At 47.3% G+C, this 24,062-nt stretch overlaps 2 protein-coding genes and 2 pseudogenes across 2 annotated transcripts; 2 read left to right on the forward strand and 2 right to left on the reverse strand.

Annotated features, from left to right (window-relative positions):
* Positions 1-593: 593 nt before the first annotated feature.
* On the reverse strand, positions 594-1,532 carry LOC133282166 (olfactory receptor 5J3-like). The gene has a single exon (XM_061478241.1). It carries the CDS (start codon positions 1,530-1,532, stop codon positions 594-596), a length of 939 nt encoding a protein of 312 aa, XP_061334225.1.
* Positions 1,533-5,012: 3,480 nt separating this feature from the next.
* LOC133282335 (olfactory receptor 5AP2-like) lies at positions 5,013-7,655 on the reverse strand (annotated as a pseudogene).
* A 1,073-nt stretch (positions 7,656-8,728) lies between these two features.
* LOC133282336 (olfactory receptor 5AP2-like) lies at positions 8,729-9,687 on the forward strand (annotated as a pseudogene).
* Positions 9,688-21,567: 11,880 nt separating this feature from the next.
* LOC133282150 (olfactory receptor 14C36-like) lies at positions 21,568-22,592 on the forward strand. The gene has a single exon (XM_061478225.1). The coding sequence runs from the start codon at positions 21,583-21,585 to the stop codon at positions 22,558-22,560; it is 978 nt and encodes a 325-aa protein (XP_061334209.1). The 5' UTR covers positions 21,568-21,582; the 3' UTR covers positions 22,561-22,592.
* Positions 22,593-24,062: the final 1,470 nt, after the last annotated feature.

The raw sequence follows: 24,062 nt of genomic DNA on the forward strand, positions 1-24,062 counted from the left end.
AGGTGGCAAAGCCCAATTTGACTGTGATTTAACTCAGCAGCCTGGTTCCAAACACAAACCCGATGAAGAATTTGCATTTCACTCACTTGACTCATGCACAGTATCCCATTGCTCCACAACTGCATTAAAACATCAGATCATCCATTTAGATCTTGGGTTTCCATCCGTCCTGGGAAAAGCTTTTCATAGGAGCTGCCTCCCCTACCCAGCCCATAAATCACTGAGACCCCAACTAAACTGAGGCAAGGAAAATTAGTATCGTGTGTGTTGGTGTTGACATTTAACACAAGAATATATTGTGTTATATATAAATATATAGGTTAGGATGCATTTAATATTGTGTTTTGATATATATACACACATACATACGTGTTTATGTGTATAATTTGCAAGTCATAGGAACAGAGACCTCCTAGATGTCCTTTCTGAGCCATAACTATGTCCTGCTGGTCATAGTCACATCAGTGACTAGTCATGGTCACATCAGGTTGCTCCTGGCCTCATTCAGGCAGCTTCTGAACATGGCCATGGGTGGAGGCTCCACAGCCTCTTGGATAAATCCTCATGTTACCCACATCCCTGGATCAGGGTTTTCAAAGCCTGACTGTGATTCTTTCTGCAGTTCTCCACAGAGCATCCTTCATCTCTTTGTTCCTCAAGCTGTAGATGAGGGGGTTGAGCATGGGGATCACCACCGTGTAGAAAACAGAGACCACTTTGTCAGTGTTCAGGGAGTAACTAGAGCTAGGGCGTAAATACATGAAGATGGTTGTTCCATACAACATGGTCACCACAATCAGGTGCGACATGCAGGTGGAAAAGGCTTTTTGCCTGCCCTCAGCATTACGGACCCTCAGGATGGCAAAGAAGATGAAGACGTAGGAGACCAGAATGGCAGAGATGGTGCTGAGCTCAATGACACCAGCCAAGGAGAAGAGGATCATCTCATTGATGTACGTGCTGGCACAGGACAGAGCCAGGAGAGGAGGAACATCACAGAAGAAGTGGTTGATGACATTGGAGCTGCAGAAGGGCAGCCTGATGATGAAGGTCATCTGAATGATGGAGTTCAGGACACCCCCAGTGTAGCACCCTACCACCAGTCCCACACACAACCTCCGAGTCATAACAGAGGAGTAGAGCAAGTGGTTACAGATGGCCACATACCGGTCATAGGCCATGACAGCCAGCAGGAAAAACTCAGTTGTCACAAAGACGATGTAGAAGAAAGCCTGACCCATAGAGCCAGCAAAGGAAATGGTCTTCTTCTCCAATAGGAAGTTGACCAAAGTCCTGGGGGCTACCACGGAGGTGAAGCAGATGTCAACAATGGAGAGGCTGCCCAGGAAGAAGTACATGGATGTGTGGAGCTGTGGGTGACCTTGGATGGCTACAGTTATCCCTGTGTTGCCCAGAAGGGTGATGGCGTAGATGAGCAGCAACAGCACAAAAAGGGCTGCCTTCACCTCCGCTTGGTCACTGAGACCCTTGAGGATGAACTCTGCTGCTGAGGTGTGATTCTGCTTTGCCATTCAGGGCTTTTGTATCTGTCAAGGAAGGAAAAAAGTCTGGAAAACAAAGGACAGTGGAAACCATGCCTTTATTTGAACTGGAATGGGATAACTTGACAATTAGCACCCTGTGCATCAAGGGATCCCCACTATTCATTTCCAGGGAGCTACAGTGGAATGGACTGCTCTGTGGCCATTTGCTCCAAGCTTGCCCACACAGGCTGGTGGAAAATCTCTTCTAATTGTTGTCACAAAGATCTCTAACCTGTTACAACATTCAGCAGCCTCCAGGGACAGGAAAAGTAGAGATCCAAGCAAGCACAAGTTGTTCTTCACAAGCCCTTTTGAAGAATCAAGGGGCAGGTGAGAAGGTGCAGCCAAAGGGCAGTCTATGTCAATTATCTTAAACACCTGCTGCAAGCAGCTTAGGTAATTACCTCTGGACGGATGCCTGGAGAAGACAGCTGGGATTATAGAAGATGAAGGCTGACCCAAGCCTCCAAGCACTAAATGAGCCTGAAAGGCTACTGATGGTTAGGAACACAGGGGTCTATCTAGGAGCAACTTGTCAGAACATGACTGATGGTCCATTAGACCTTTTTACTGTGCTCCAGGTACTTCCAGAGGATCTCAGCTACCCATTCTTGACTCCTTTTTGCACAGAGCCAAGTCATTCCACTGCTCCACCTCTATTGCAAGACCAAACCCATTCCATTACAACTTCTTTTGAAAAGGGATGATGTTAATCCAGTTCTTTCTATAACATTTCTGGAGGGGTGTAGCAGCAAATTGTTAGTATATTCATGGTAACTTCAGTGTCGTTTGCCTCTGCTCAACACACTCAATAGACACCAGATTCTTCCAGTGCCTGGAACATTTCTGGGGGTTACAATTCACACTGTTTCTTTCAGTATAGCTGAGTTTTCCCTTTAAATACTAGAAGACCATGCTTTGAGTTTAGACCGACAGCATGAACAGAGTCATATTTGGATCAGATTTGATCCATAAGTGAGATTTATTCATCCATCAGTTGCCAACAGCATTAAGCATTGGTATATGAGCTAACTGCCAAAAGTCTCATTGCAGTCAGGAGAAATGAAGGTGGTCGCTCAACTGTTCATACGTGGGAGTCCAGGACTATCAAAGACCTACCATACATCCCTCTGGCTACCCTAAAGGACACAAGCCATGCCTGCCAGACCTGTGTCCATACATCCTGTGATACCTCAGGAGGAATTGGATGGATCAATAGAATCTGTGTAGCCCAAAGGAGGATTTGCCATGTCCAGAGAAGACCCACACATGGTCCCATGAACAGACTAAGTTCTCCATCAGAACCAGAGAACACCAGGGTGGAAGGGACCTCAAGGATCATCTGGTCCAACCTTTCTAGGCAAAGCCTGATCTAAGCTAGATGTTCCAGCATCTTCTCCAGCTGAAGCTTAAGTGTCCAATGTTAGGGAATCCACCACTTCCCTGGGGAGGCTGTCACTGGGCTACTGATTTGTATCACTGAGAGCCTAGAGGACTGGCTGAGAAATGGACAAATGAGATGGGTTTGGGCTCACCCTGCTCCACATCAGCGTGACATACAGACCAACACATGAGCTACAGGTGTGCCAGGTTATCTTCCAGTCTGTGAACTCTAGTGGTGCCATTCAGTTGGCCAAAGGAATGGCTGAGAAATGCTGCAGGACTCACTGGAACCCATGAGCTTCTGGAGGAAAGCATCAATGTCACCAGCACAACCAGCAACAACCTGCACCAACAAACCCAAATATGGATGGAGAAGAGCAATGCAGACAGCTGTGTTGACCCCTGGTTGGGTTTAGCTTCTACAAATGGCAATGTTTTAACAGCAGGGTTTATATTTGAGGAGTTTCTGTGCCAACACTTTCACCAGCGATTCCTGTTTGTTCCCACTGTATCACCAATCCTTCAGGTACAGCTCAAAACACCCTCCCCTTCCCTGAAAAGGTGAATAAAAACACATATTCCAGTTATTGCTGGAATAAACTTATTTTGCTTCTTACAACAGCATGACAAGGAGGAAAAACAACTTGTAGAAAGCAGGTAGACAGTCATCAGGTTTTAGGTATAAACCTTCGAAGTTTTTATCACTAAATTCCTCATCTTGTATCAGCTCTGTTGTGTCTAAGGATGTTTTGAGCCTATTAATTTTCCTCTTATAATGAAGGTGGTAATGGAAAGGGGGAGTTTCAAATAAAAAGCACATTGAAGTTATACAGAACTGAAATCTGACATAAGGAGGTGCCATGACTCATAGGCTGGGTGGGCCTCCGCCACCTGAAATTCAGGTGTCCTGAAGTTAAATATATCAGAATCATGGTATACGTTCTATATGCAGCTGATATCTTTATATATCTTTATTATATCTTTATGCACCATCATTCACTTGAGCCATTTGTGTTCCTTCTAAGGAGGGAGACTCAGATCAGATATAATGTCTACTTATTAAACTCCATTTTTGGGCAGTGAAATCCCACAACTAATGGTCTTGTGGATACAGAGAACTACATGCTTAGAGAAAAAAAAAAGAATAAAAATAGAAATGTGTTTTATTGCAACAAACGCAGCATGGCTTTACTGTACATTAAGTTTGAATATACGTATTGAACAATTCCACTCAACAGTACATTTAGGAACCATCATTGTTCAATCCTTTGCTCTGTATATTAACAAAATCATTTGAAGTATTTCTTCACTATAAAAAGCACTTTGAAGGATTAAAGCGCAGCAGGGAAATCTTCAAATACCTTTGAACATTCTTTGATGGGTCGTTGATCAGGGAAGAAAATTCCGAGAAGCTCCTCTCCAGCTTCCCTGTTTCCTGCAGCTTTAGGAAACTTTTCTTCCTCCTCTCTCCTCCAAGCCTCCTTGGTCTGCTCTGTGTGTTCTTCTGCATGCTCCCATCTGTCATGGGGATTACCTGGAAGCACTGAAATTCACCTTAAGTCCATAGATCACATCTCATGGCTGGAAGAGGTACAGCACTTGGTAGAGCGTCCACCATACTGGTGAATGATGTCCCAGCTGTAAGAGACCACAAGTGGGCTCTTGAAAAGACAGCTGAGAAAATAGTCCAAGTCCTCAGCAGAAATCTCATAAATGGGTTATTTTAACAGGACCGAGCCTTGTCATCATATTTCCCTTCAAGAAAGAAGCGATTTGGGGTTGCTTAAGCAATGGCAGGTACATAGGAAAATCCAACACATTCTTGCCTTCAAGTATTCAGGAACAAGTTGGACATTTTAGCATGTTTCATCACAAATCAACCTTTGGTGGCTCTTCAGTGAGTATGGGTTTCTCCTGTTATGAAATACACAATCAAGAGGCAAATGTATAGCAAATTACTCCCACATCGATAAAGCTGGTCTACAAAATGGACAATAATATATAGAAGTATCATCACAGCTTCTCTCCAACCTCAAAAAGACTCAAAAACACCAACCCCACTCCCATCACTAAGTGTCAAACCATTTACGACTTTGGCAGGGAAATAATCATTCTCCCCACTGTTCTCTTCAGAGCACTCTTTGTCTCCTTGTTCCTCAGACTGTAGATGAAAGGGTTCAACATTGGGGTCACCGTGGTGTAAAAGACAGAAACTATTTTGTCCCTGCCCACGTTGTAGCTGGAGCTGGGCCATAGGTACATGAAGATAAGGGTCCCATAGAAGATGGTGACAGCCACTAGGTGGGATGCACAGGTACCAAAAGCTTTGCCCAGCACAGAGCCTGTCCTCATGACGGTGAAGAGGATGTGGTCATAGGAGATGAGGATGACTGATATTGTGGTGATCTCGTTGAAGCCCCCAAAAGCAAACAGCAACACTTGGTTGAGGGAAGTATCAGAGCAAGCCAACTTTGAGAGTGGTGGCCCATCGCAGAAGTAGTGGTCAATGACATTGGGGCCACAGAAGGACACCCTCAATGCAAAGCCTTTGAAGACAGCTGAATTAAAAAGCCCAACTGCATAGGACCCACATAAGATGGAAACACAGACGTTCTTGGACATGAGGATGGGTTAACGCAAGTGGTTGCAGATGGCAACATAGCTGTCATATGCCATCCCAGCCAGGAGGTAGCACTCTGTGATTGCAAAAGCAGCATAGAAATAGAGCTGTAGGAAGCAGCCAGCAAAAGAAATACTCTTCCTTTCAGACAAGAGGTTCAGCAGCATTTTGGGTATCACCACAGAGGAGTAGCACAGATCCAAGAAGGACAAGTGGCTGAGGAAGAAGTACATGGGGCTGTAAAGCTGGGAATCGAGCCAGACTGCAGCAATGATGCCAAGGTTTCCTATCACGGTGGTGACATAGATGAGCAGGAAAAGCACAAAAAGGTAACCTGGAAGTCGAGGCAATCTGTGAACCCCTTGAAAACAAACTCTGTCACCGTAGTTCAGTTTTCCCAGGCCATCAGTGTCCAAGAGGCTCCCAGTTCCCAGGCAGCAGGGTGGTTTCCGTGGGCTTGGTTATGATGGCTTAATCCCTTGCTTAACTATTAGTGGGGTTTAATCCTGTACTCTGTAGATAATGAAGACATTCCCTAATGAAACACAGCCAGGCACCTTGGCAGGATGCTTAGATGGTCCACAACCACCTGCCCATGCAGGGAGTCACTGACTACATCTACCACTCAGGCTCTTAGACCAAGCTTTGAATGTATCTTCTATCTTCACACACCGATTTCAAAGGAAGTCTGAAGCCAACAAAACAAGTTTTCCCTTGGACATCACCGTGGTCTTCACTATGTTTCCATCTGCCTGCAGTTTTCCCCACATTAAGGGAAGAGCAGCTCAGGTTGACTGTTGTGATAATGCACAAAGTAAAGGAATATTAACTTTCATGCTGCTTTTCAGGTTGAAGATGTCCCAGAGACTCTTTTCATTACCCCAGGTAGCTCAGAGTCTGCATTTGTTGCTCCTTAGTCTAAGTGCTCAGAAATAAAAGCAATATGTTGGTTTTCATTAAAAACAACAGATTAATAACAAGGTTAGTGGCTACTTTGGGGCTAAACTCCATCTCAATAACTGCTCTCAAATCATAAGAATAAACACCTAGAAGAGAGAGAAGGGCATATGCATTTATCTTTGCTTCTCCAGTATCTTCCAGCTTCACTGGTGACTTGTTAAAAATGTGCTTTTCCCTTTAATTTCTATCATTCAACTTACATCTTAAGCAAACCGCAAATACTTTCAAGCAACTGATTTCCTGCCAGATTAAGGTCAGGAAGTAAAACTTCCATTTAGAAAGGATTTATAACATAACCATGTGTCTCAAACACAGACATTTGAGAGAAGTTTAAAACTAGTTCCACCACCATCCCCCAAAACAGTACCTGAGATGGCCACTTCTGGTTTCCTGTTGAAGACCCCGCCTCTTTCAGGCTGAGCTATTATCGTGCCTACCTCTTGTTCCTTTCTCCAAGGAAATCATTCAAAGACAGAACCTGCACCTTGTCATTGCTGAGGGGAACTAGAAAGGCAACAATACAGACAAATAGAGCATATCCTATTGAAATTGGGCACGCAAGTGTGCACAGAGGGACAGCAGCAGCTCCAGAGAAGGAGTCACTTGTACTTCGTGTTGTATTTAGGGACCCTCTGCAAGATCAGGAATGTCTCTAAATCCCTCCTCATTCTGTTGCCAAGGTGAGACCAAAACCTTTGCATAGTCCACAAGTATGCCAGAAGCATCCTATGAGCTGCTCAGCACTGCTGCTGTGTAGCTGTGCTCTGGCTTGGGTCATCCACTCCATGACTCTCAGATGCCCAAGTACCACAATGCCTTTCAGAGGTGATTTCACACCCTTTGCTTTTTGCTTCTCTTTGTTTTCCTCAGGTAAGTCACGAGCAGCCCTGAAGGCTTCCTCCCAGGAGAGCGCATGCAACTGTATTTACAGCCTCAGCACCACAAGCTGGGCTCTTGGAGTCTGAAGGAGTTCACCTCTCTTCACATCGGGTGCTTAACAGAGCTAATGCCGGCACGTAGATGTTCTCTGCTGCTTTGGGGATTAACCCATGGCTCCCATCACTCAGTGGCAGAAGGAAGTCACAGGAGGTAACATCAACACAAAGCAGAGCCTCACCTTCATTGAAGCAGTCGTGTTTCTTCTTCATGTCCTCAGGGCCTCTTTGGGAAAGCTGTGTCAGAAAACAGCCTTATCAATGTGGGTTCTTTTTATAATAAGAGGGAGCAATGTCTGATGCAGGTTGTGTTTCTTTTACAGAGGCTGCTAAAGCAAGATGCACTGATTTATTCAAGAGTTAAATGAGGATGAATCTTATTTTGTTATAAAGAAATGCAACATTGCAGATTGTCAGCAGAATATAGTCACTGACTAATAGAGTCAGTAACAAATCAGCACATTGTAACATCCACTCCTTTTTAATGCAAGCAACTTAATGCTCATAGGTTTAGGATGCTTCATTGTGCTGGAGCTCAGAGAGGTATAAATCAAGTGAATTTTATCTGTTATGAATAAAGTCAAATAGTTTGATAAATGTGATTTGGTGACTGGAATGATATCTAAAAGGCAAGGGAAAATGCGTGCAGTTCATTCACGCGTAAGCTGGATTTCACTGGGACTGGGACTTTCTATCCCCCTGGTTTACATGCGCTACTATGAGGTTTTCAGTTGTCTTCTGACCAAATTAACTCTAAAAACTTAAAAGTGAAACTGAAGAAAGATCTGATTCTTTTCTTTAATCTGAAAACACACGCGCTTGAATAAATCCATAGTTTTATGACTCCTAACATTGAAAATACTGTTTGTTCCTAGAATGCGGTCCCAGTTCAAGATACCTCAACTGTATAACATAAAATATATATAATTTGGGTTAGAAAATAGAGTGGAATATACAGTAATGTAGCAGTTAAACCGGTCATTGTTTGAATTACAATATGGTCTAAAAGTGCCTAAATAAATCCATCATTTTAAGTGTTCCAGTATAGAAAACCAAAAATGTCATTTGTTGCTTCAGTGTGCTTCCTGTTCCTTTATAAATACACTAAGTGAAGACCAAAAAACCATATGATTTTGGTTAAAAAGATAGCATAATATATGAATTCAACCAAAATGTGGCACTTAAAAATGTGATTGATTGGAGTCAAATATGGTCCAAAAATGAATCTCCACTTCTAAAAACTGTTATGTTTCTCTTCCTTTTGCCTCAGCAGGTAGCACCAGGTCATGGAAGGAAATCACACCCAGACTGAATTCATGCTGTTGGGAATTACAGACAGCCCTCTTGCGCAGACCCCTCTGTTTGTGTTGTTTCTGTTGATTTACATTGTCACTCTGGTGGGGAACTTTGGCATTATCATCTTGGTTCGGGTGTCTCCCAGCCTCCACACCCCATGTACTTCTTCCTCACCCATTTTGCCTTCACTGACATCTGCTATTCCACAGTCATCTCCCCCAGGATGCTGGCAGACCTGTTATCAGAGGACAAAACCATTTCTTTTCTTGGCTGCATGATGCAGTTCCTCATGTTCGCTTTCTTTGCTATTAGTGAGTGTCACCTCCTGGCCATGATGGCCTATGATCGGCACGTTGCTATCTGCCAGCCCCTGCTTTATGTGACCATCATCTCCAGCTGTGTCTGCTGGCAGCTGGTAGCATCATCCTACCTATTTGCCTTCCCCAGTGCCATCATCTTCACATGGTGCACGTTTGGAGGTTCCTTCTGTGGTCCCAACCGCATTGACCACTTCTTCTGCGACGTCGTCCCTGTGCTAAAGCTCGTGTGCTCCGACATGCACAACAGTGAGAGGGTCATCTTTGCCTTCGTCACCATCAATGTGGTGGGCACAAGTGTGGTCATTTTGCTCTCCTACATCTCTATCCTCTGCACCATGCTGAGGATGTGCTCAGCGCAGAGCAGGGTCAAAGCCTTCCACACCTGTGCCTCCCATTTGACGGCTGTGTCCATATACTTTGGGTCAGCATTCTTCATGTACCTACAACCTTATTCTAGCCACAGAAGCCTGGATAAGGTGGCCTCCATCTTCTACGCCGTGGTCACCCCCATGCTCAACCCATTCATCTACAGCCTGAGGAACAAGGAGGTGAAGGGGGCTCTGGTGAAGTGTGGGGGAAGGCTTTTCAATGGCTGGCAACATAGAAGAGTTGTATCATCCCGGACATGAAGATTTCATGTGATTTGAGAAAGCCTATGGGGCACTGAAACATTGGTATTTTCCTCTAATCCTCATGATTTTATGTAGTTTCTTCCACGGTACATGCACAAAAGTCAATTACAGTATTTAATGAGAAATGAACCCCACAAATCACTTCTTTCTTTCTTGGAAGTAAACCAAGAGGAGAGGAACCTCAAACTTCATTTCACTTCGCAGTCACCAGCCTATATGAAGAAATTGCCCTGAATTATCCCAGGCCTCTTTTCCTCACAGGAAACACCAATCAGCTTTACTCAGTCATAACTTCTGTCACTGGTAAAGATGTCTTTTTCTTGCAAGATTCTGGACCTTGTTCCTCAGCTGTTAGAAATTTCCTCCCTCTTACCTGTGAGTTCTTTATTAAAGCTGCTGGGTTGGGAGGGAAGAGGAAGTGTAGTTTTACATTTGTTTGCTGTAAAAGAGTCAGAGAAAAGGTTTCAAAAGATTCATTGCATTTGTTTGTGCCATTCAAAGAGAAGAAGCTGGTGGGAATCAAAGTCTCAAGCTCCAGCTTTGAATATCAGGGGGAATCCCTCCCCAGGCTTCAGCTTTGAATATCAGGGGGAATCCCTCCCCAGGCTTCAGCTTCACAAGAGATTTCACTTCAAAGAAGGGAATTGTAAGCAATGGAATTCATAACTGAGAATGATGAACTGTGCTGAGACCACCCAGTGGTAAGGAGTATTTGGGCACATCAAAGACTCATCCCATTCATTTTAAGGGGTGTTTTGCATTCATCTTATGTCCTGTTTACTTAAATGGTGAGATAAATGGAAATAAGCTGGAAATAAGCACCCACATCCTATGTCCATGGTCAGCTCATGCTAAAGCACACCAGGGAGAACTAAATTGTCTATGTCACTTACAAATTAAGCCTATTGATGGTGACTTAGATCCAGGACAAAAGTGTCTTCTACTTGTGGTCAGTGAAAGAGCCTGGATCAATGCAATTAAATGCTGAACAGCTAGGAAGATCAGAGGCCTTTGAAATTGGAGGGCTTCCTTAAAAACCTTCACCACGCCTTGTTTTCTCCCTTCTAGTTTGTCAAATATATGCAGTATATAGCTTAAAGGACAAACAGGAAGGGGAAAAAATGATACATAATTACATACAGCAGATACATCAGATTGTCTGCAGTATTGTAGCACAAGCCAGTTGTAGAAACAAAGCAAGACTTGCAAATCATTGCAAACCAAGTCTGTAAGGAGAAGAAATAAGGTGGGGAAACAAAAGTCCTTGGTGTCAAATGAAGCCCTGAAGTCTTCTGGGACAAAATCAGCAGATAAACATCATGCCAAAGCCACTTCCAAAACAAAGCGTTGCCAATCAAACGAACACTAAAAACCTAATATTATACTTGGTAAAGGAGATTGCGCAAAGGATCAGAAAATAACACTTGAATGTAATATTCAATTTCTTACTCTAATTTCCCTCACTGATTGGACTATCTCCTAATTTGCCCATGCAGGGATATGGTCTGGATGGAGAGGGACTGGCAGAGCAGTGAGCACTGGTTGGGCTGTTGGGGGCAGAGGGTAATGGGTTCTATTCTGCAGGAACACGGGGAGTGCCACATGGGTTTGTCTCCTTAATCTATCTAAACCGAACTGAAGAAGAACACCATTGTGTGCAGGGACCATCCCACAGTACCTGAGCAAGAGAAGCAGAGCAGAAACAGAGAGCCAGGTCAAGTTCAGCCAAGATTCCAGAGCATCAAGCGAGTTGGGGATTATGAGGAGGTCCAAGACTAAGCCAAACCAAGCCAACACAGATCAAGTCAATCCCTGAAGCGGGGTCAGGTTCAGCCATCACTAGGAAGGCACATGAACAAGCTTTGGTCACCATCAAAGGATTCCACAGGAGCCTGAATAAGGTGGCCTCCATCTTCTATGCCGTAGTCACCCCCATGCTCAACCCATTTATCTACAGCCTGAGGAACAAGGAGGTGAAGGGGGCTCTGGTGGAGTGAGGGAGAAGGCTTTTCAGCCACTTACAACACAAAAGAGTTGTATCATCCAGGACATGAAGATTTCATGTCAAGTGAGAAAGCCTATAAGACACTAAAACATTGGGATATTCCACTAACCCTCCTGATTTTATGTAGGTTCTACCACAGTTCCTGAACAAAAGTCAGTGACAGTATTGCATGAGAAATGGACCCAGCCTTCACATCTTCCCTGGAAGAAATCAAGAGGAGAAGGAACCTCAAACTCCAATTTACTTTGCAGTCACCAGCCTATATGAAGAAACTGCCCAGAATTATCCCAGGCCTCTTTTCCTCACAGGAAACACCAATCAGCTTTATTCAGTTATAACTTTTGTCACTGATTGTCGTGGTTTATACCCTAGCCAGACAGCTTGTTCACTCACTCCCAGTGAGTGGTGCTGGGCTGAGAGCAAGCGAGGCCCCACCCCACCCCAGGGCTCTCCCCTTCCCTGCTCCTGGAGGGATGGGGAGGAGGATTGAAAGAGTGCAACTCCCATGGGGAGATAAGAGCAGTCCAGCAATCAATGTACAACACAAATCACCACCGCTACCACCAACGACAACAATGATAAGAGAAAATAACAAGGGAAGAGAATACAATACCACGGGCCAAGAAATGAGTCCCACTCGGAAGCCTGTGTCCTTCCGGGTAACTCCCAGTTACCCCCCACCCCGAGCATGACGTGCTGTGGTACGGAACACCTCCTTGGCTAGCCTGGGTCAGGCACCCCGTCTCTGCATCCTCACAGCTTCCCCTCCTCCCTGGCAGAACATGAGCCTCACAATGTCCTTGGTCACGGTAAACATCACTTAGCAACAACCGAAAACATTGGTATCACCAGCACTGTTCCCCAGGCTGGAAGTCAAAACACAGCACTGCACAAGCTACCACGAAGGAGAAAAATGACTGCTACTGCTAAACCCAGGACACTGATAAAGATGAATTTTTTTTTTTTTTTTTTTTTGCAAGATTCTGGACCTTGTCCCTCAGCTCCAATAAAATTCCTCACTCTTACCTGTGGGAGGAAGAGGAAGTGTATTTTTATATTTGCTTGCTCAAAAAGCGTCAGAAAAAAGGTTTCAAAAGATTCATTGCATTTGTTTGTGCCTTTCAAAGAGAAGAAGCTGGTGGGAATCAAGGTCTCAAGCTCCAGCTTTGAATATTAGGGGGAATCCCTCCCCAGGCTGCAGCTTCGCAAGAGATTTCCCTTCAAAGAAGGGAATTGTAAGCAATAGAATTCATAACTGAGAATGATGAACTGTGCTGAGACCACCCAGTGGTAAGGAGTATTTGGGCACATCAAGGGCTCATCAGATTCAGAATTAAGGGGTGTTGTACATTTCTTAAGTCCTATTTACTTAAATGGTGAGATAAATGGAAATAAGCTGGAAATAAGCACCCACATGCCATGTCCATGCCCATGTCAGCACGTTGGTATCTGCCAGCCCCTGCTTTATGTGACCATCATCTCCAGACGTATCTGCTGGCAGCTGGTAGCATCATCCTACCTATTTGCCTTCCTCAGTGCCATTGTCTACACATGGTGCGTGTTTGGAGGTTCCTTCTGTGGCCCCAACCGCATTGACCACTTCTTCTGTGACAAAGTTCCTGTAGTAAAGTTCCTGTGCTCTGACACCCACAGCAGCAAGATGCTCATCTTTGCCTTCGTCACCATCAGCATCATGGGCACAAGTGTGGTCATTTTGCTCTCCTACATCTCTATCATCCGCACCTTGCTGAAGATGTGCTCAGCACAGAGCAGGGCCAGAGCCTTCCACACCTGTGCCTCCCATTTGAAGGCTGTTTCCATGTACTTTGGGACAGGATTCTTCATGTACCTACAACCTTCTTCTAGCCATAGGAGCCTGGATAAGGTGGCCTCTTGTCTTTTACACCGTGGTCACCCCAATGCTCAACCCATTCATCTACAGCCTGAGGAATAAGGAGGTGAAGGGGGCTTTGCTGAAGTGTGTGAGGAGGTTGCTCAACCGCTGGCAACATACAAGACTTGTGTCATGCAGGACATGAATACTCTACATCAAGTAAGAAAGTCTAAACTAATGGGATTTTCCTCTAATCCTCATGACTTTATACATCTTCTTTCACAGTTCCTACACAGAAGTCAGTTACCTTGAATTATCCCAGGCTTCTTTTTCCTCACAGGAAACACTCATCAGCTTTATTCAATTCTCACTTTTGTCACTGATAAATACCCACTTTTCTTGCAAGATTCTTGACCTTGTCCCTCAGCTCCAATATGCGTAATATGTGTGTATGTGTGTAAATATATATATGTGTGGCAGAGGAATACAAATAAAATGTGTAAAACTGGTATTACAAGTGACACACACAGACTTGGACTCAATGTATGGATCTGCATGACTGTACTGCACAGAATCATCTCTATCTTGAGAAAAAACTGATTTTCTCACCTCCTGGCTTGCTTTATAAATCAGAGCTTCAGAGAAGTAAATTCTCCAACTCTCCTTTTTAGCTCTTTTCAGTTCTACAGGGTGTTGGGTGTCAATGTTTGGCTGCATCAACCAGAGACTCCTGTCTTTACCGGTTATTACTTTCTATCTTAGATGGTTGGGATACGATGCCAGCAGCCTCACTGGGCACATCACCCATGGCAATCTTGTTTCCTCTCCCCTTCAGATGTAACTGAAGAATTTCTTTAGTGATTTCACAAGTTAAACATCTGGAGCTGTTAATTCCTCAACCTTTGAGATGGCTTGTCTTCTGGGAGACAGACTAGAACAAGATCAGAAACTGCTCTGAAGTTACTGAGAAAGAGCATTTCTTAGAGATGGCACCTCATCATCTTCAAAGCAAAGAAACATTGAAGCTGGAAAGATTAAAGAGTCTTTACTAAGACTTGAAACCCATTTCCAAACAAAAGTGCTGCTCATCTACTAAAGACCATAATTCTAATATATTTTGAAATGGAGGAGATACTAATGACCAGAGAATAACATTGAATAGAATGTTCAGTTGCTTACTCATTTGCCTCACTGAGAAGACTATCTCTTAATTTGCCCATGCAGGGACAAGGTCTGAATGGAGAGTGACTGCCAGAGCAGTGAGCACTGGCAGGGCTGTTGGGTGCAGCCAGAGAAAGGTTCTAATTTGCAGAAACCTGGCCAGTACTACAGAGGTTTATCTCTTTAATCTCTTTAAACAGAGCCAGAGGGGAACACCATGGTGTGCAGGGACCATCCCACAGTACCTGAGCAAGAGCAGTAAGGCGGGTACAGAGACCTGGGCCAAGTTCAGCCAAGACTCCAAATCATCAGGCAAGTTCATAGAATCATAGAATCACAGAATAGTTATGATTGGAAAGGACTTTAAGATCATCTAGTTCCAACCCCCCTGCCATGGGCAGGGACACCTCACACTACACCGTATCCCCCAAGGCTTCATTCATACTGGCCTTGAACACTGCCAGGGATGGAGCATTCACAACCTCCCTGAGCAACCCATTCCAGGGCCTCGCCACCCTAACAGGAAAGAATTTCTTCCTTATATCCAATCTAAACTTCCCCTGTTTAAGTTTTACCCCGTTACCCCTTGTCCTATCAATACAGTCCCTAATGAAGAGTCCCTCCCCAGCATCCCTATAGGCCCCCTTCAGATACTGGAAGCTGCTCTGAGGTCTCCACGCAGCCTTCTCTTCTCCAGGCTGAACAGCCCCAGCTTTCTCAGCCTATCTTCATACAGGAGGTGCTCCAGTCCCCTGATCATCCTCGTGGCCTCCTCTGGACTTGTTCCAACAGTTCCATGTCCTTTTTATGTTGAGGACACCAGAACTGCACACAATGCTCCAGGTGAGGTCTCACAAGAGCAGAGTAGAGGGGCAGGATCACCTCCTTCGACCTGCTGGTCACGCTCCTTTTAATGCAGCCCAGGATACGGTTGGTTTCTGGTCTGTGAGCACACACTGAAGCCGGCTCATGTTCATTTTCTCATCTACCAACACCCCAAGTCCTTCTCCGCAGGGCTGCTCTGAATCTCTTCTCTGCCCAACCTGTAGCTGTGCCTGGGATTGCTCCGACCCAGCTGTAGGACCTTGCACTTGGCATGGTTAAACTTCATGAGGTTGCTATCAGCCCACCTCGCAAGCATGTCGAGGTCCCTCTGGATGGCATTCCTTCCCTCCAGGGTATCAACCGAACCACACAGCTTGGTGTCATCAGCAAAATTCTTGAGGGCACACTAAATCCCACTGTCCATGTCAGCGACAAAGATGTTGAACAAGACCGGTCCCAGCACCGATCCCTGAGGGACACCACTCGTTACTGGTCTCCAGCCGGACATTGAGCCATTGACCACAACGCTTTGCATGTGGCCATAAAGCCAGTTCTTTATCCACCGAGTGGTCCATCCATCAAATCGATGTCTCTCCAATTTAGAGACAAGGATGTTGTGTGGGACAGTGTCGAACTCTTTACACAAGTCCAGGTAGATGCCATCAACTGCTCTACCCCTGTCCATCAGTTCTGTAGCCCCATCATAGAAGGCCACCACATTGGTCAGGCAGGATTTCCCCTCAGTGAAGCCATGCTGGCTGTCACCAAGCACCTTGTTGATATTCATGTCCCTTAGCATGCATTCCAGGAGAATTTGCTCCAAGATTTTGCCAGGCACAGAGGTGAGACTGACTGGTCTGTAATTCCCCAGGTCATCCATTTTTCCCCTTCTTGAAAATGGGGGTTATATTTCCCTTTTTCCAGTCATGGGGAACTTCCCCTGACTGCCAGGATTTCTCAAATATGATGGCCAGTGGCTTCGAAACTTCATTCCCCAGCTCCTCCAGGACCCGTGGATGGATCACATCAGGACCCATGGACTTGTGCACCTTCAGATTTTTAAGATGGTCTCGAACCAGTTCCTCTCCTACCATGGGCGCATGGTCTTCATTCTCACAGTCCCTGCATCTGCCTTCCAAGACTTGGGTGGTACAGTCAGAGCCTTTGACAGTGAAGACTGAAGCAAAGAAGTCATTCAGAACCTCAGCCATCTCCAAATCCTGTGTAGTCAGTTCTCCTGAGAGCTTCCTGAGGGGGCCTACATTCTCCCTAGTCTGTTTTTTATTTGCTATGTACCTGTAGAATCCCTTCCTATTATCTTTAATACCTCTAGCTAAGTTTAATTCTAACTGAGCCTTAGCTTTCCTAACCTGGTCCCTAGCTTCTCAGACAACATCCCTGTACTCTTCCCATGCCACCTGTCCTTGCTTCCACTTATTATAAGCTTCTTTTTTCATTTGAATTTTCCTCAGCACCTCCTTATCCATCCAAGGAGGTCTCCTGGCCCTCCTGCTGCACTTCCTTCTGGCTGGGATGCAACACTCCTGAGCTTGTAGCAGGTGATCCTTGAATATCAACCAAGAGTCTTGGGCCCCTCTGCCCTCTAGGGCTGGATCCCATGGAACCTTCCTAAGCAGGTTCCTGAAGAGGCCAAAGTCTGCTCTTTTGAAGTCCAGGGCATTGAGCTTGCTGCACGCTCTTCTCACTGTCCTGAAGATCTCAAATTCAAGCATCTCATGATTGCTGCATCCAAGGCTGCCCTGGAGCGTCACATTTTCAATGAGCCCTTCCCTGTTGGTGAGCACGAGGTCAAGCATGGCACCTCTCCTTGTTGGCTCCTCTATTACTTGCAGAAGGAATTTGTCTTCTACACAATGGAGGAACCTCCTGGATTGCTTGTGCCGGGCCGTACCGTCCTTCCAACAGATGTCAGGGTGGTTGAAGTCACCCATAAGAACAAGGGTCTGCGAGCATGAGGCTTTTCCTATCCGCCTATAGAGTGATTCATCTGCAGGTTTCCTTGCCTTCCCTTCCCTTGCCTTGCCTTCCATTGCCATGCCTTGCCTTGCCTTTTCTTTCCTTCCCTTGCCTTGCCTCACCTCACCTCTCCTTGCCTTTTATGGCCTTTCATGGCTTTGCCTTGCCTTATCTTGCCTTGCTTTGTATTGCGTTGCCTCACCTTGCCTCACCTCACTTTGCCTTGCCTTGCCTCCCCTCGCCTTCCCTTTCCTTGCCTTGCCTCATCTTGCCTTCCCTTCCCTTCCCTTCCCTTCCCTTCCCTTCCCTTCCCTTCCCTTCCCTTCCCTTCCCTTCCCTTCCCTTCCCTTCCCTTCCCTTCCCTCGCCTCACTATGTCTTTATTTCCGTTGCCCTGCCTTGCCTCGCCTCGACTCACCATGAATTTCCTTCCCTTACCTTGCCATGCCTTGCCTTGCATTGCCTCCCCTCGCGTAGCTTCGCCTCTCCTCACCTCGCCATGACTTTCCTTCCCTGGCAACGTTTTGCCTTGCCTTGCCTTCCATTGCCTCGCATCGTCTCACCATGCCATTCCTTCCTTTGCCATGCCTTGACTTGTCTTGCCCTGTCTTCCCTTGCCTTGCCATGCCTTGCTATGCCTTTCCTTCCCTTGCCATGCCTTGCCTTGCCTTGTGTTTCCTTCCCTTGCTTTTTCTTGCCTTGCCTTGCCTGGCCTTGACTGACCTGGCCTTTCCTGGCCTTGCCTTTCCTGGCCTTGCCTTCCCTTGCCTTGCCTTGCCTTGTCTTGCCTTGACTTGACAGCCCTTTCCTGGCCTAGCCTGGCCTGGATATGCCTTGCCTTGCCTAGCATTGCCTTTCCTTTCCTTGCATTGCCTTTCCTTTCCTTGCATTTCCTTGAATTGCCTGGCCTGGCCTGGCCTCTTATGGGTTTGCCTGGCCTGGGCTTGCCTTCCTTTGTCTTGCATTGCCTTGCCTTGCCTGGCCTTGCTTGACACAGATCTCTTGCTGTGTCATGTGCACTTGCCAGTTACTGAGGAAAGTATCCATGGGCTGGGAAAGGAAACAGCACAGGAGGGAATTTTTAGCTAATTGTAGCTCTTCCTGGTAAATCCTGTAGGGCTCTAGCATCTTGTTCCATATTTTCCGTGGTCACTGGAATGGGTTTCACTATTAAAAAAAGTATTTCATTTTCTACTTCCCTGTGTTCCAGGAGAAACAGCAGCAAGGGCCTCCCCTTGTGCTACAGCTTGTGACACTGTGCAAGACATGACAAGAAAAACAGATGGGCTGGTACTTGTGGAGAAGCCTGTGGCCTGTAGAGCTTCATCAGGGACAAGGACAGGTTTCTGTGTAAGCACTGACTCAGTTCAGCCCAGCTGTGCTGTAGTGAAGAGCAGCACCCCCCCCTCGCTGCCCTGTGCGGAGTCGGGGCTGGGGTGCGTGCTCCCCACCCCTTCTCTCCTGCCTCCTTTGTCTGCAGTGAAACAGAAACTCGGTTCTCTGAAGAAATTCTTTCCGGTGAGGGTGGTGAGACACTGGAACGTGTTTCCCAGAGAAATCCCCCATGCCTCTTGTGAAACTGTTTAGGATTGCTGAAAGAATCACTTCCACACATACCAGCAAAAGTGATTTTAATGTGAATTTCTAAAAGCAGGATTCCTCAGGATTTGGTGGCGAGGGCCCACTCCACCATCTACAAAAAGAGATTGTGTCAGACTCGGCAAGGATTTATCCAGGACTGGATTCAAGTGATTTATACAGCATTCAACTGAAATCATGTGTATAGAAACTGCAGACAGAAAGGAATAAGGGAGACCCTCTTGTTGAGTCACGAGCTTCAGATTGGATCTCTTTGCTTTCTAAGCTCCCTCTCCGAGAGCAGTCTGCGTGCAGCTGGATTCCATCTTAGTCTCAGGCCTGGTATTCACCTAAAGAATCACAAATGCCAGCTAGCAGCAGTTTGCATTTGTAAACTCAATCACAGGATTTCTAACAGCACTTGATCACTGAAGCTAATATACACGCACCTGCAATTAAATATCCAACCTAAGACAACACACTGAGATGGAGCTAGATGGCTGTGCACAGATCGAGACGCATTCCACCCCGTAACTAAAGTCAATCCATCTTTCTCAGAGTGCTGTGCTCACCTCTTGCTGCTGTGCCAACAGAGTAGTACTGAATTCCAGGTACAAATTGAGGGTGATGTTTGGTTGCTTTACTCAGTTGTTAAGAATTTCCTAAATGGGTTTAAGTACAATTATATACATGGACAGGTTTCTGCCTCAACATAACTTGTCCAGCTGATTTCTATGCTCTAATGTATAGCAGAATGTTTAACAACAAACAGAATAGGATATAAATTAGTGAAATTAAGGTAGGATGTAAAATTCAACTTTAAAGCCCCAGTTGCTGTTGCTGACCATCCAACCAGGGTATCCTACCAGAAATGTTCTCATGCTCAGTGTGTGGACTTCCCAGGGATAGATTTGGTTGGATTTGATGTTCTCAAAGGGCCATTTTCAAATTAATTGATTGATTGTAAGAAACAAAGATTTTTATCCTTAAATCTTTGTATCATCAGAGAAATGGCACTGCAGGAAGGCAGTGTGTCTCCCAGCTGAGGGAGGGAAGATCAGTGCTTGCTTCAGGCTGTTTCCCATGGTGTTTCCCTGGAGCCCCAGGGAGCCCTGGAAGGAGCACAGTGGGGCAGAGGCAGAGCCACCTTGGGCTGGGCCTCTGCTGCTGAACTGGGACCGAGGGGAGACCTGCGAGACACAGGGAGCTTAAAGGCACTTGGCAGTGGAGGATGCTGAGGAGGAGGAGGAGGAACCTTCTGAAGGAGAAACCTTCCCAGCCCTGTTTGTGGTAAGGCACTGGGTGCAGGGCAATGCAGCTGCAGTTTCTCTCTGTAGATAAGGAGGAGGATGTGCTGCAGAGCAGGGCTTCCCCTGCACCATGCAGGGACAGGACAAGGCAGGTCCCTTGTCCCGGGGCTGGCTGCAGGGTGTGAATGTGGGTGTGCAGCCAGGGGTGCCCAGTGCTGCCCTTGCAGCAGGGTCCCTGCAGCCCAAAGGCTGTGTGCAGGGGCAGGGACTCTGCTGCCTGCCAGGGTCAGCACTCGGCCTGCCCGGGAGCTTCCCATGGAGCTCGGGGGGAGCTGAGGGGAAAGGAGAAACCCATGGCAGGGAAGGGAAGTGCTGGGTGAGTGACGCTGCTCCAATCTGCCGTCACTCTGAGCACTTCTTCAGAGGGTCCTTCTGAAAGACACTGAGGCATCATTTACCTGATAGGGAAGGATGCTGAGCTTTGATGTTTTTCCCTCTTGGTGGGCAGGTTGGGCAGTGGGAGCTGGGAATTTTCTTCTCTGCTTTGAGGGAGGCACCGAGAGTCTTGTGAGGGCTTGTGTGAGCTGCTCCCGAGCCCCTGCACAGGCAGGGGTGTGCAGGGCAGAGCTGAGCACACAGCCCATGGCATGGGCTCTGGGAGCACTGAGAGGGAGCAGAGGCGGACACAGGGAAGCAGCACCTGGCAGGGACAGCTCCAGGCAGCAGAGACATGGGCAGGGAGTGGGGGGAAAGTGCAGCCCAGCCCTGGGGAGGGTGCGTTCAGGCAGCTCTCTTGGGGTCTGCCACTGGAGGTGGCTGCTGGCTGTGCTCTGCTGCACACAGCCCTTTGCTTCTCAGCGTGAGAGCTCTGTGGACTGTCCTTTGAAACCGTTCTCCCCTGGTCTCAGCACAGGACAGATGTTTGTGGGAGTTCTTAAGATCAATTTGTGTGTGAAAGCACCTTACAGGCAGTGCAAGTTTGAGCACAGGGCAACTGGGAGAGGACTGATGGAAACTGCAGCTCTCTTGGTTCTGCAAAGAACTGAGACTTTTTGCCTGATGCAATGCTCTTCTGATTGTACCTAGGAAGAAGCCTCAGCAGTGTAATGACATGACTGGTGACGACGCTAAACCTCTCCTCTCCTGCTAAAATGTGCTCAGTTGTGAATGTGTAAACTGAACTTCTGTATCTGACATCCCTCCTGTCCTGACCTGTCACTGCCTTTTTCTCCTCTGACACTGCCCCATGCCCAGAGGCAGCAGATGTCCAACGGCAGCTCCATCACCCAGTTCCTTCTCCTGCCATTCGCACACACGCGGGACCTGCAGCTCTGCCACTTCTGGCTCTTCCTGGGCATCTCCCTGGCTGCGCTCCTGGGCAACAGCCTCATCATCACCAGCACAGCCTGTGACCAGCGCCTCCACACCCCCATGTACTTCTTCCTCCTCAACCTCTCCCTGCTGGACCTGGGCTGCATCTCCACCACTGTCCCCAAATCCATGGCCAATTCCCTCTGGGGCACCAGGGCCATCTCCTACACAGGTTGTGTTGCACAGCTCTTTTTCGTTGTCTTTTTCATCTCAGCAGAGTATTTTCTCCTCACTGTCATGTCCTACGACCGCTACGTGGCCATCTGCAAGCCCCTGCACTATGGGACCCTCCTGGGCAGCAGAGCTTGTGTCCACATGGCAGCAACTGCCTGGGGCACTGGGTTTCTCAGTGCTCTGCTGCACACAGCCAATACATTTTCACTGCCCCTGTGCCGAGGCAATGCTGTGGAGCAGTTCTTCTGTGAAATCCCCCAGATCCTCAAGCTCTCCTGCTCACACTCCTACCTCAGGGAAGTTGGGCTTCTTGTGATTGGTGTCCTGATTACTGTTGGCTGTTTTGTTTTCATTGTGGGGTCCTATGTGCAGATCTTCAGGGCCGTGCTGAGGATGCCCTCTGAGCAGGGACGCCACAAAGCCTTTTCCACGTGCCTCCCTCACCTGGCCGTGCTTTCCCTCTTTGTCAACACTGCTGTCTTTGCCTACTTGAAGCCCCCCTCCGTCTCCTCCCCAACCCTGGATCTGGTGGTATCAGTGCTGTACTCGGTGGTGCCTCCAGCAGTGAACCCCCTCATCTACAGCCTGAGGAACCAGGAGCTCAAGGATGCTGTGAGGAAGCTGGTGACCAGATGTGTTTCAGCAGGTATACGCTGCTTGCTTTACCCTGGAAAGGGTTTCCAGTGTAGGTCATGACAGGCCATGCCTGTCTTTCCTGCTTTACATTTGTTTTCCTATTTCAATTTGTGATGATGTTGTGTTCATAGAAATGTCAGTTTTCATCTCCTAAATAAGTTGCCACTCGTGCTGTGTGACCCACAGACTTTGTGTCACTCTGGTCTCTGATTGTATTTAAGGGAAATAAATGATCCTGCAGCAACTTCTTCTCTGTGATATGTCCTCACATGTCAGGAATGAAGGGCAATGAAAGCAGCTTTCTGGCTGCTCCAGCTCTGGGATGGCTGCTCTGTGCCTGCAGCAGGAAGAGCTCTTGGGGAGCCCAATGAATGGGGCTGTTGTGCTGGTGTCGGGAGATGGGATGGCATGGGGGGGGGGGGTTCAGAGCTCTCAGGGTGTCCTGGGCAGGAGAGCAGGGGACACAGGGGTCCCTGCAGGGAACTCCCCTGCAATGGCCCAGGCTGGGGCTGCCTGGTGTAGAACAGCCCATGGGAAAGGTCTGGGTGGGCAGGAGCTGGACAGGAGGCAGCAAGGGAGGACAGCAGCATCGTGGGCTGTATGAGCAGGAGCACGGCAGGAGAACAAGGGAAGGGATGATCTGGAATCCTCCATCCAGGTTTCAGATCCCCAGTTCAAGAGTGGGTTTAGTAATGGGCCTTCAGGTCAGGAGATACTGGAGCATGGTGCCTATGGGGAGAGTCTGGGGGAGCTGGACTTCTCCAGCCCGGAGAAGGGGAGGCTGATGGGGACCTGAGATCTTGGGAAGGGAAGGCTGTTGGGGACTGGCTGCCTGTAGCGGCAAGGAGGACATGGAGAATACAGAGCCAGGCTCCTCACCATGGTGCCTGGTGGGAGGACAAAAGGCAGTGGGGGACAGTGACAGAGGAGAGGTTCAGGCAGGACAGAAGGAAACCTTGTTCCCATCGGCTCAGGCAAGTGCTGCATCAGGTCACCCAGAGAGGCTGTGCAGTCTCTGGCCTTAAGGATTGCCAACTCAGCCTGAATCAAGCCTTGAACCACTTGCTCTGACCCTGCTCCTGGTGGGTTTGACTTGAGACCTCCTGGGGTCCCTTCCAACCCCTGTTCACTTCTGATCCTACAATGATGGGCTTATGAAGGGTCACAAAGATGCTCTAATGGATGGAGTACATCTCCAATGGAAACAGGCTGAGAGATGTTGGTCTTCAGCCTGGAGAAGAGAAGGTTTCAGGGAGACATCTTAGCAATCTTCCCGTGTTTAAGCAGGGCCTACAAAGAATCTGGAGAGGGGCTTTTTATGAGGCTGTGCAGTGACAGGACAAGGGGGAATGGCTTTAAGCTGAAAAAAGGGAGATTTAGCTTGGACATTCAGATGAAGTTGTTCCCTTTGAGAGTGGTGGGACACTGGCACAGGGTGCCCAGAGAAGCTGTGGCTGCCCCATCCCTGGCAGTGTTCAAGGCCAGGTTGGATGGAAGTCAGCTTTGCTCTGAAGCAGTGCTTTGTCCACCTCTGATGTTCACAAGGGATGACAGATGAAATC

This window comes from Pezoporus flaviventris, unplaced genomic scaffold (genome assembly GCF_033815535.1).
Source record: "Pezoporus flaviventris isolate CSIRO_AGI_PZ_B2104156 unplaced genomic scaffold, CSIRO_AGI_Pfla_v1 ptg000116l, whole genome shotgun sequence".
Lineage (NCBI taxonomy): Eukaryota > Metazoa > Chordata > Aves > Psittaciformes > Psittacidae > Pezoporus > Pezoporus flaviventris.

Bases quoted from the DNA above. Each gene is read 5' to 3' on its own strand.
- LOC133282166 (XM_061478241.1), bottom strand. From the start codon at position 1,532: ATGGCAAAGCAGAATCACACCTCAGCAGCAGAGTTCATCCTCAAGGGT.
- LOC133282150 (XM_061478225.1), top strand. From the start codon at position 21,583: ATGTCCAACGGCAGCTCCATCACCCAGTTCCTTCTCCTGCCATTCGCA.